Below are 11,876 nucleotides of genomic sequence, written 5' to 3'. Positions count from 1 at the left end.
CCCATAATTATGGCCTCCGTGCCCGTTCGCACTGTACGCACTCGCCATGGCAGTTGTCGAAAGCGCGATAGAGCCGGCGAAATAGCTAGGCGCAGACAACGCCGTCCACCGTGCAACGTCTAGGTTTTCGTTGCCGCTGCTGTCTGCTGGTTTGCGTCGTATGTTGGCCGACTCTTCCGTATCTGCCGTATGGCCTGCCGCAAGGCCCATACGCCTGCACGCCTGCACGCCTGCACGCCCACGGTAATCTAGCGCCGCATGGCAGGTCCTCTGGACGTCTGCACTTCGACTGGTTTCAAGAGCCAGACTCCGGATGCCTTTGGGTATGGAGCTTTTCTGCCGTTCGGTTTGTGCTGGAACGACGTAGTCGGTACGACCGACTTGGTGCGCTGCAGCTGCTGCGGGCGGCAATGCCTGAATGTCTGGCCAAATGTGATGCTCGTTGCCCACTCGGAGTATTAGTCGCTCTGGCGCAATGCGCTTTTCCCCAGCACAAACCCTTGCATGACCCATGCAGCGTGGGCATGCGCGCAGCACGCCGCCAGCACGCTGCGGCACCGTACAATCCTACCTCGCCCTGCTCGCTCCACGCAACTACCCTGGCTGCAACTTGCTTTTGTGTCATTTTTGCGCCCCACACCAACGATAAATAACTGGGGCCCCAGCTTGCAGCCCTGTTTGCTCACTGGCCAATTGGCTCACCTGCATGTCGGGTCTGGCCAATGGGAGCCCTTCTGTATGAAGTCCGTATGGGGAAAGTGGGAAAGGTTCGAGGGAAGGAGGAAGCGAGCGAAAGCGAGGGTACAGAATAGAAAAGGTACACTTCTGTTTTCTGTCGCCGTTTCTGCCGTCTGCTCTGCTGTTGGTACGAAATACTTAATTACCGCTTTTCTGTGGCTGCTGGATGGAGCTTGGGTCATGTACAGGGACTCTGCAGTAGCGCTGGTACCCCATGTCGACATTCTTGTTTCTCACAACCCTCTTCGTTCATGATGGTCGTGGTAGGTGTTCGTTGATGATAAGACGGGCAATTTGGGGCTCGTCTCCCGTCATACATCGTAGACACTGAGCTCTTGGCTGTGCCTGCCTTCCTTTGTCAGTGGTCTTGCCCCGACGCTATTTCTCTCCTGTCGCTCGTTTCCAGGCTGGCCCAGCACAGATGACAAAACTCTGGTGAGATCGCACGTCGCTTCGCTCCATGCATGTCGAGTCCCAAGGGGTAGACACTCGAGCCAAATGAAAGGACATATGGGTGCACCACGTTCGATGTTCTTGACACAGGCACACTGCAGCCACCTGCTGCGCATGGTTCACATCCAGGTGGGCGGGTGTGAAGGAGCTCCGGCCGTCGTCCTGTCTGTCTAACCTGGCAGAGTCTGGCTTGTGCCAGGGGTCTTTTTCTTTCTTCCGTCTTGTTCGCACCTTCTTCTCACGTCGCTCCCGCCATGCCTGCCCTTTCCTCTTTCTCGTCTAGCCCGCCACTGGTACTGGTGACCTTCTCCGTCGAGGCAGCTCTTCCCCACACTGTGCGTTTGGGGAAGGGGCGACCACAGCGGCGATGGGCTGCCAAGCCCTGTAACATGCAAGATACTTGACTACCTCCATGATTCTCTCTTGCAGAACCCCAGTACTCCGTATTATTCCTCCAGAGTCCCACATACCCGTTAGTATCCTTTCCACCCCCGTACTCCTTCATCCGCCTCGACTAGCTTCCCCCAACTAGGTCCCCCAGCGCCCCTAAGCCGAGAAAACCCTCGCGCTGCTGCCACGCAACGGGGGGCGGGTAGGCACTTCGTCAACCCAAAGGAATACTAGAGCAGCGCCCAAAAGGTACGAGAGCGCGCCGGGGGCGGATACCCAGCTTTAGTGCCAATGTATGGTGTACCGTAATTACTTTCAGATTCTCTGGAGACCTCCGTACCTGCTGTTTTTTCTTTTCTTTTCTTTTTTTTATTATCTTTTTTTTTAATTACTACCAGTCGCACCTTCGCTCGTCGTTTTCTTTTTCCAACTTCTCCGTTTCGTTCTTGCCTGGTTGTTTCCTCACACCACATCCTTCCTCGCCGCCTCTTGTTGACATCAGAATCGCCTGGAATAATTGTTTCTTGCTTCTTTTCTTCTTCCTCTGTTGTCGCCAACTTCATACGTCAGAACTTCCTGACGGCCAGTATTACTATTGTGTCACTCTGGCGCACCGTCCATCTTCAACGGCTTTCCCCCCTTCTTACCCCAAATCTTGTCGACACCAGCAAACGTCAACCTTCATTCGTCTCGGCTCAGCAAAAGTCCTATTTTCGCCGGCAGTTTTTTTTTTTGTCTTTGTTCGTTTTCTCGAAGACCTGCCTCTTCGTTCGCAACGACAATTGTGGGCGCGCGCTTTTTTTGGTCGCGGTGCCGCTTTCTTCTTACTCCATCGCTTTAAAGACGGCCTTCTTGCAATCACCGTGCTGCAGTTCATGGCCTGCATTCTGCCAACGCCCTCGACGCCGCCCGCTGCCGCCATTCTCTCCTTGCAGAACATTCTTCTTGGAGTCGGCACACCTCCATACTCTCGTCTGTCTTATACTCTCTCCTAGTCGACTGGCGCCCGGTGTTCGCCTCGCCTGTCGGTTCACCGTTCAACTGCCAGCTTTTCGTCTTACTTTCTACCCCGATCACAGTCGATTCGGCCGCCCATTCCCACCCTCACATCCTCACATCCATCATGGCGACTGTGCTCGGCCACGATGACTTGGGGCTCGACTTGTCCTTCAGCCCCCTTGGCAACGACTTGGCCCTCTCCCCAACCACGCCAATAGACGCTGGCGCAGGAAACGACGATGCAGGTAAGTGATGCGATCATTTCTGCATTTTGTGCTTACCCGTCCGCCCATGTCATTCTAGGTCAACCACCCGCAATGGAGCCGTTCGTAGCTGACCCCCGCCTCCTCATCAGGCTCATCAATCACAGTAAACACAAGAGTACCGGCAGCTGCATCTGCCCCGGCAACAGCACCTGCGGCTACGCCGACAACGGCAGCAGCAGCGCAGTTCCCCGCACCAAAGACGGACAAGCCGCGACCTCATGTTTGCACAACATGCCAGCGGTCCTTTGCCCGACTGGAGCACTTAAAGCGCCACGAACGGTCCCACACCAAGGAGAAGCCGTTTGAGTGCGATCAGTGCACAAGGTGCTTCGCACGGCGCGATCTCCTGCTGCGGCACCAACAGAAGCTGCATCAGGCGACAACTGCGCCCGCACGGCCGCGGAACCGGCGCGAGAGCACCACAGGTGTGGCCCCCAGCCGTGCACGGAAGAGCAGCATGGCGAGCACAAGTGGCGCCGGCTCCGTGGCGGCTTCTCTCCTCGGTGGCGGAAATGATGGGAACGGTGGCGCCGCAAACAACCAGATGCGGCCCCGCGCCAACACCATCAGCCACTTGGATGCTACCGCGATGCATTTTATGGGCGGCGCGCCCGCCAATGCTGCCCTGGCACGGGGCATGCCGCCTGGTGTCCATTCTCGTCACCCGAGTCTGGCGGGCTTGCCGATGCACGGCATGGAGCAGGTTCCGATGCAGCCCTCTGCCTTTGCCAGCGGCATGTCCTCTGCCATGGGACACCGCGGGATGGCCAATGGCTTGCCGAGGCTCGACACGCACGGCCTCGACAACCTGGATCTCTCGGGCGGCATGCGAACAGCCCCGTTGAACAACACGACCATGTTCAACTCGGAGTTTGACTTTGGGACCTCCTCGTATGGCCATACGGCGTCTGGCACGACCATTAACCCTAGTGCCCTGCAGTACAGTGACTCGCCGCATTCGGCCCACCTCGACCCGACGGCCATCTACGACCGCATGAGCGGCTACAACGACATGCACCAGACCCGGGACAGCTTCAGCTGGCTGACCGGCTTGACCCACCCGAACGGCTTTTCTTCTACCATTGACGAAAACGCCGTCGATGGTTCCTCGCCGTCTGCCATCAGCACTGGCAGCCAGAGTGGCATAAGTGATGTCATGCTGGACGGTTCGAACCACGTCAACATCAATGGCGCCCATGCTGTCACCATGGCACCACCAGCCTCGTCCGCCGCTCACACCATGCCCGCTACGACGCTTTCCATGTGGCCCACGAATGGTACCATGGTCCACCAGCAACTGAACCAAAACAGCTACTCTCTGGACTTTGGGAATACATCTTTCTCGGATCTCCTGGGTGGATTGCCTCTGTCTCCCAACGGACTGCACAGCGTCCACACGCCCTTGACGGCCACCACCACCGCGCCGCCTGGGAACACAGATACCTACTTCTCCGCCACTCCTCCCTCGTCTCTGACCGCTGCCAGCCCCACGATGATGTCGGGCCTCAACCATACTACTTTTACCCAGGCCATGAGCCTCAACGGAGGCACGGCCCCGGAAACGCCCAATTCTATGAATGGCAGTACTAGTGTCAGCAGCACCGGCCAGAACCACCACCGCCACTACCAGGCTTCGTTGAACACCAGCTCACCAGTGTCTACTATTACAGATGCAACAAGGCTGGCTATCGTAAACGCTCTCAACTCAGCAGGATCCCAGACCTCCCCCTTTGGAATGCGCCAATATTCGTTTCACGGATCCGCCACGGCCACAGGACTCGCAACAAGCCCCGAACAATGTGTCCCCTCGACACTGGACCTCCAGAAATACGTCGGCGCCTACCTTCGCTACTTCCAACCGCACTTTCCCTTCCTCCACGTACCGACCATATCCTTCGACGTCACTTCCAACACACCCTCCCCCTCCTCCCCCCAGAACCACCTTGGCGGCGGCTACGACGCCAATACCGTCGGCGGCAGCGGCTGTCTGATCCTCTCTATGGCGGCTATCGGTGCCCTGTACGAACTCGAACACGACCAGTCTCGCCTGCTCTTCACGATGGCCAAGCGCATGATTCAGCTGTACCTCGATGAGCGTCGCAAGGCCAACGTCCGCAAGGCCGATTTCCGGCGGACACCGGGCGGCGACACCCAAATGCAGCACAATGACGGCTCGTCCGACACGCCAGTGTGGCTCGTGCAGGCCATGCTGCTGAACGTGATTTACGGTCACAACGGCTCGGACAAGCGCGCCGGCGAGATTGCCGCGACGCACTGCGCAGCGCTGGTGAGCCTCGCACAGGGCGCAGAGCTTCTGCAGCCAACACGCGTCGAGCCTCCTGTCGACGAGTTCGACATGACGGTAGGTGACGGCATTGAGCCCAGCAGCCTCTGGAACACAGACGATGGCTCAGCCAAAGCAGCCAAGGACCAGACACAGTGGCTTCGCTGGAAGGCGATGGAGGAGCGCAAACGGACTCTGTACGCCATTTTCGTGTTTTCCAGTCTCCTGGTGTCCTCCTACAACCATACGCCCGCCTTGACAAACTCGGAAATTATGCTGGACCTGCCGTGTGACGAAGACTTCTTTTCTGCCACGACCTGTGCCGAGTTCATGTCCAAGGGCGGCATTGCCGCAGCGAATCACAACCGTATGACCTTCCACGAAGCGCTGGGCGACCTCCTCCGTTCCAGCGAGAAGCAGATGCGCCGCCGCGACAGCGCCAACGCAGACGGCAGCAATGTGGACAGCGCTCCGGGCGAGCTCAAGCCCAGCACCTTTGGCTGCTTCATTCTGATCAATGCCCTGCACAACTACATCTGGGAAACGCGCCAGCGTCACCACAACAAGGTATGGACAAACGAAGAGACCGAGAAGATGCACCGCCACATCGAGCCTGCCTTGGAGGCCTGGCACCGCGCTTGGATGAACAACAACAACCGCCGCCACGCCAGCAACAGCGTGCACCTGGCCAACCCGACTTCGGTTTCTGGTATGGACCCCATCGCGGTGGACGCGGTCCCTCTGTTGGATTTGGCGTACGTGCGTCTCTTTGTCAACCTGGCTCGGTCCAAGGAGAAGTTCTGGCAACGCAACTGGGACGGCCTTGCCGAGGAGCTGTGCCACGGCCGGGAAATTGTCCAACATGCCGAGCAGTCGCCCGCATCCAATGCCGAGTCTGCCTTGACCGACCCGTCCTCTGACCTCTCTGGCCATGGATCGTCCATTTTCATCGATTCGCCCGCCACACAACTGTCGGCGTCGCCTGACTTTGGGGCGGGCAAGTTCCCGGTCTCGGTTGCCCAGGCTGGCAGCCAGCAGCAACAGCAACAGCAACAGCATCAGTCCACCCGCACAACGTCGCGGCGCGAAAAGCATCTCAGGAAAGCTGCCGTGTACGCCGTGGAAGCGCTTTCGATGACGAACAAGGTCGGCTATACACTGGCGGACTTTTCAAACCGTGAACTGCCGCTGCAGTCGGCACTGTGTGTCTTTGACTGTGCGCAGGTTCTGGCGGAGTGGGTGGCGACTCTCCAGGACCGCGTCGGGCGGTATCTCGGCGTGCTGGACCAGGACGTGGACCTCAACCAGGTGCCGGCGATCATGCTCCTCGAAGAGGAAGATGGCAAGCTGCTCGGAAAGGTCAGGGAGGTGCTGAGTGCGGCCGAGATGACCATGAACATGGACATTGCCAACGGCACGGGCAACGCGGTCGCGGGCATTTCGACGCGCATGGCGTCGCGCATGCAGATGGGCGAGCAGATTGGCTACGGTGCCAAGATCCTGAGCATTACTGCGTACACCTTGGGAAAGGCATCTGTCTGGCCTGGTAAGTTGAAGTCGGAGCTTGGAGCAAATCCCCGTTACGGTGGTCGTCCACCTCTGTACCTCTCGTCACTAACATTGTTCCACAGTCACCCACCTCATGGCCGAGTGCCTCGAGAATCACGCCAGCCACATGCGCGCGCGCGCCGAAAAATCAGTTCTGGCCTGCGACTAGGATGATGGCTTTCGACAGACACAACTGTGTATTCAGCAAACCAACTGCAAACTGCATGTGATGTTGCACAACTTTTCCGCATATACGACTTTTTCTCGTGTTGAGAGCATCTATGACCCTTTTGTTTTGAATATTCTGAAACGATCCTATTCGCAAAGTATACCAGCGGTGGCTGTTTATCTCCTTCTTGCATGTACTTGTTTCCAATTTCTCCGGGGCGGTTGGATTGGGTTTGTTTCGTTTCGATGCGTTTTTACCTCATTTGGTGGATTTATGTTTCTTTTTGTACAAATAAAACGAACGACGGTGGCAGGCCAAAATGGAGGCCTGACCGGTTGTGGGACGAGGTGAGGCGAGAAAACAGTGTTCTGGCTCGAGGGAAGAAGACCAGGACCCTCTGCCTGCTTGGGAATACCCTCTGTTATGATGGACGTGTTCTATGTGTATCATATATCGTTATGAATTCTAGAGTTAGAAATAGTTTCGGAAATGGTTATTTGATGGCGCGAAGTGACATGTGTGATGAGCAGTCGGGACATAAGAGTTTAAGGTTTCTTTTTGCAGTAATCGGAGGCTTCGCACTACTGAGTACATTCAGCAGGTGACCAGCGATGGAGTGGGTAGCGACTGCCGATAAGAAGCTTCTCCGCGCCTGCCAAGTCTTGACCTGGCGCCTCTCCGCATTTTGTCCTGTTTATGTTCCCAATACGAAATAATTACTTCGCCTTCTCCAGACACTCAATTCACCAACGCAGCGACAGGACCACGACCGTTGTCATGCCCGCGGTACAACACCGACGCTCCCGTGCGGGCTGCCACCGCTGCCGGCAACAGCACAAGCGCTGCGACCAGCACAAGCCGGCGTGCGTGCGGTGCCAACAGGCGGGCAGCGCGTGCAGTTATGCGCTCAACATTCAATGGGGCGGCCGGGCGTTTCCCAAGATGATGGGCAGCTATGCCGGCCGGGTCCAGCGGCTGAGCAATGGCGGCAGCAGCGGTGCGCTGGACATGGACGGGCGTGGGGGGTTCGTCTACATTGCGCAGCCGTCACCACCCGCGCCGGCAGCACGCCCACGGCCCGACCGACCCCGGCGGCCGAGACGAGACGAGCCACGTCCCACGGCCAGAAGAACGTCACCACCACCCAGTGCAATGGAAGACGCTCCTGCGTGCGACCCAAACGGCGTCACGACCGTGTCGCGACGGCCGACGTCAGTCTTCTTGGCCCCCCAGATCGACATGCCCGAGCTCTCGCCGTCCAGCCTCTCCCCCTTGCACCGGTTCCTGTTCCACCACTACATGCACGAGACCATTCGGCTCACGGCGCCCAGCGACTATGCGCGCACGGAAATCTGCCGCCTCGTCGTGCCCATGTCGTTCCGCCACCCGTGCCTGCTGTACGCCGTCCTCGCGTTTGGTGCACGGCACGTGCACGCGCTGGGCGGCTTCCCGGTGGGCGTGCCGGGCGACCGCTTGATTATGGAGCTCGAGGACGAGAGCATGCGGCACCTGCGGCAGCAGCTGTCGGACGGCCCGCACCTGCACCAGCATGCCTCGGTCGCGCTGGCCACGACCCGGACGCTCTGCCAGTCGCAAATCTTTGCCACGGGCCACGCCTGGCGGACGCACCTGGAGGGGGCACGAGCCATTCTGCAAGCTGTGGGCGACGCGCAAAAGACAGCACCACACACCAAATTGTCGTCGTCGTCATCGTCATCGTCGTCGTCGTTAGAATCAGAGCTGGAAGTGTTTTTGGCCAGCTGGTACGACAACGTGGAGGCACAGGCGGCACTGACACCGCTCGGCTTGCGTCGAGGCCAGTTGGAGATGGCGCATACGCGACGGAACAGCGTCCGACCGCGGACGAAGAACAGCGAGGACGTCTACTTTGACGTGTTTGGCGGCGTGGCCTCGGACGTGCCGGACCTGATACGCGAGGTGGGGGCGCTGGTCATGGAGAAGCGGCGCTCTATGAAAGGGGGCAGCGAGAGACGGGTGGTTGACGCTGAGCATGATGAGAAGGAGCAGGACGACGACCAAGCCGACTGTATTCTGTCTGCGGACGACATTGCCCGCGAGGCCGAAGCGCTCGTCAGCGCCATCCACGTCCGTCTCCAGCGGGACGCCGTTGGCAACACCCTGCGCCGCCTGCAAAGCGACGACCGCGTGGCCCGCTCGCTGCCTCGCGATGCCATGCACGACTACGCCCTGAGCAACGCGGGGTTCTTGCATACGGCCCTGCTGTACATTCACGGTGCCGTGCAGGGCCTGCCGCCGACGGCGCCGTGCATTCAGCACTCGGTGCAGCAGATCCTCTGGGCCTCGGACAACATGCGGTCGCCGTCGGCTCCGCTGTCCCCGCGTGTGCTCATGGCCACGCCTCTCTTCTCGGCCGGGCTGTGGGCCCTGCCTGACGCCCAAGTCGCGATCCAACGGTCGTTTGCCGCCATGGGCATGTGGATGCGGACGCCGCACAATCGGCGGTCGGCGGCACTCCTGGCATACGTGTGGAGCAAGACAGCGGCGAGCCCGGAGGCATGCCACGATGTGCTGACATACTTGGGTACGTGGAGCCCGGTTCTCCGTTCAGAGACGGTGTGTATAACGTCGACTAACAGCCAACAGAGGAAATGGAAAATTCCGAGTTTCTGCCATACTGAGAGGATCCTTCAACCAGCACGAAATTACTGCAACAAACGACGAGTAACGACGGGTGACGACGAATATGACAGCATATATGACGAACGAGATTGAATTAAATTTGCAAGATTCATTACTATCTACAAGTTCTTCCCCCCTCAAGCCATTGGCGACTACAAGCTCCCTTTGGCTGGCTCCCTCGGAATGAACCTGAGCAGACACGACTGGTCCTTGGGCCGCGACGAGATGATCTGATCGGACATGGACATGTCGGCGGGCGGCTTCCCGTCGGTGTCGGCCAGCACGGTCTGGAACTGGCTGTAGACGTCGCGCAGCAGCAGCTTCATCTCGGCCATGGCCAGGTGGCGGCCGAGACAGCCGCGGCCGCCGTTGGAGAAGGCAAAGAAGCGGCGATTCATCTCGGCATCGAGCTCTGCGTCCGCACCCAGCCACCGCTCCGGGTCAAAGGCGTCCGGCCGCGAAAAGACAGCCTCATCGAAGCGGTGCATCGTGTATGGCTGGCAGCTCACAATGGTGCCGGCGGGCAGCCAGGTGCCGTCGACCTCGCGGCCGCCGGCGGGGACGTACCGCGGCAGACTCATGGGGATGGAGGGGAAGACGCGCAGCCCCTCTTTGAGGACGGCATGGAGATAGGGCAGGCTGTCGTACGCCGACGGGTTCGGGCTCGCACCCTGTAGTTCATGGTACAGGCGGGTCTGCATGGCCTGGCTCTCGGGCAGGGACAGCTGCCACATCAGCCAGCAGAGCACGTCGCCGGTGGTCTCGATGCCGGCGGCCATGTGGTCCATGCACTCGGCGGCCATTTGCATGCGCGTGAGGCCGAGCGACGGGTCCTGCAGGCGGGCCAGCAGCGTGAAGCGGGCGGCCGCCGCGCCGCCCTCCGCCTTGGCGTCGCCGGCCGCACGGCTGTCGCCCACGGCCGCCAACGACGAGTCGACGGCGTCCAGCACGATTTGCTTGGCGCGCGGGATGGACCGCTGCGGCGGAAGCAGGCCGAGGGCGTCGGCGACGCGCTCGAGCGGGCGGCTGTAGTACTCGAGCAGGCGGCGGGCCAGGCTGTTGTCAAACGACACCTCGCGCATAATGGCCTCGTCGGCGGCGTCGCGCAGGGCGTCGCTGCCGTGCGGGTGGAACAGGTGGTGCGTCACGCCGTCAAAGGCGTAGCTGTGCAGCGCAATGTACGTGTCGAGCACGCCGTCGGGGGCGGCTGCCGCCGCGCGCTGCGTGAACCGCGCCGCCCGCGCCCGGAGGCCCTGCAGCGCGTCCTCCTTGACGACGCTGGAGTTGGCGTAGCGGTCCGCCAGGATGCGGCGGCGGCGGCTGTGCGTCTGCTTGTCGAGCGTCGAGAACATGGTGGGCGTGCCGTACTGCCGAAACAGGTGGTAGAACTCGGTCTTGTCGTAGCCGCTGCCGTTGGACATGTAGATTTCCTTGAGCGCCGGCAGCGACGCGAACGCGACCTCGTTGGGCGCGAGCCGCACGACGCTGCCGTAGCGCCGGTGCAGGCCGTGGACATACCGCGTGCGCTGGCCGCGGAACTCGTGGTACTTGAGCGGCAGGGACGACAGCACGTTGAGGCGCGGGCCGGGCACGGCGGCACCGGCCGACACGAGGCGCCGGATGGCCGTGAGGACGGTGGCGAGGATCGCCGCTCCGAGCAGCAGGGGGACGGAGATGAGGGCCATGGTAGCAGGTGTGGTCTGGTCCTGCAGTCTTCTAATTGTTATTTTTCTTTTTTGGAAAGTATATTGTGATATCTTGAATTGGTTTTCTTTTTTGGATTTCTTTTCTGTGAGTTTGATTTTGCAATTTGCATACTATGACTGGGTTTGATTTTGTCGATATCTCGATTCACAACTGAATTGGCAGACTGTTAAGTCGTTTAAATCATGGAGGTACGTCCTCGGTGTTCGGGATGCTGTCGGCATCTCTTGATTCCTCTTCGTTTGAGATACGACGGACAGATGAGGACGTGTCGAGTCGAAGGAGGGGACGACGATATGACGATGCCACTAACAAACGCAGCAGTACGAAACGGGAATCTGGAACCGCCTGGCTCTGCGGGGAAGCACGAGAGCATCCCAGAGGGGATCAGGGGATGCCGTCCTTATCTGGTCATCCCAGATGCCTCCGCTTTTGTTGGATGGAGGATGGTCACGGCGGTCACGAACACATTTACACAAGACAGATAAGCCCGGCTCCGGGTCAGCCAGATAACGAGAGTGAAAGGCCACAGGCCGACACAAACACACGACAGATAAGCCGACACAAGTCGCATACATGCCCAGTTTTGGCTAGAGCCGGTTTCCTGCGGCGAGACGAGACAGCCAAAAGACACCAAAAGAGGAGGGGAATAAAACATGGCCGG

At 59.4% G+C, this 11,876-nt stretch overlaps 2 protein-coding genes across 2 annotated transcripts; both read left to right on the top strand.

Annotated features, from left to right (window-relative positions):
* Positions 1 to 2,704: 2,704 nt before the first annotated feature.
* SPBR_04561 (DNA binding protein regulatory protein AmdX) lies at positions 2,705 to 6,847 on the top strand (the record flags this gene model as incomplete). Its single annotated transcript, XM_040762838.1, has 3 exons — positions 2,705 to 2,825; positions 2,951 to 6,676; positions 6,762 to 6,847. 3 exons carry the CDS (start codon positions 2,705 to 2,707, stop codon positions 6,845 to 6,847), a joined length of 3,933 nt encoding a protein of 1,310 aa, XP_040615812.1.
* A 777-nt stretch (positions 6,848 to 7,624) lies between these two features.
* SPBR_04585 (uncharacterized protein) lies at positions 7,625 to 11,228 on the top strand (the record flags this gene model as incomplete). Its single annotated transcript, XM_040762862.1, has 4 exons — positions 7,625 to 9,410; positions 9,668 to 10,152; positions 10,198 to 11,194; positions 11,221 to 11,228. The coding sequence occupies 4 exons, from the start codon at positions 7,625 to 7,627 to the stop codon at positions 11,226 to 11,228; spliced, it is 3,276 nt and encodes a 1,091-aa protein (XP_040615811.1).
* Between the last annotated feature and the right edge of the window lie 648 nt (positions 11,229 to 11,876).

This window comes from Sporothrix brasiliensis (assembly GCF_000820605.1).
Source record: "Sporothrix brasiliensis 5110 chromosome Unknown Cont21, whole genome shotgun sequence".
In the NCBI taxonomy this organism is placed as follows: domain Eukaryota; kingdom Fungi; phylum Ascomycota; class Sordariomycetes; order Ophiostomatales; family Ophiostomataceae; genus Sporothrix; species Sporothrix brasiliensis.
Note: the sequence above shows the minus strand (reverse complement) of the source record. Positions and strands in the feature narration are given on the sequence as shown.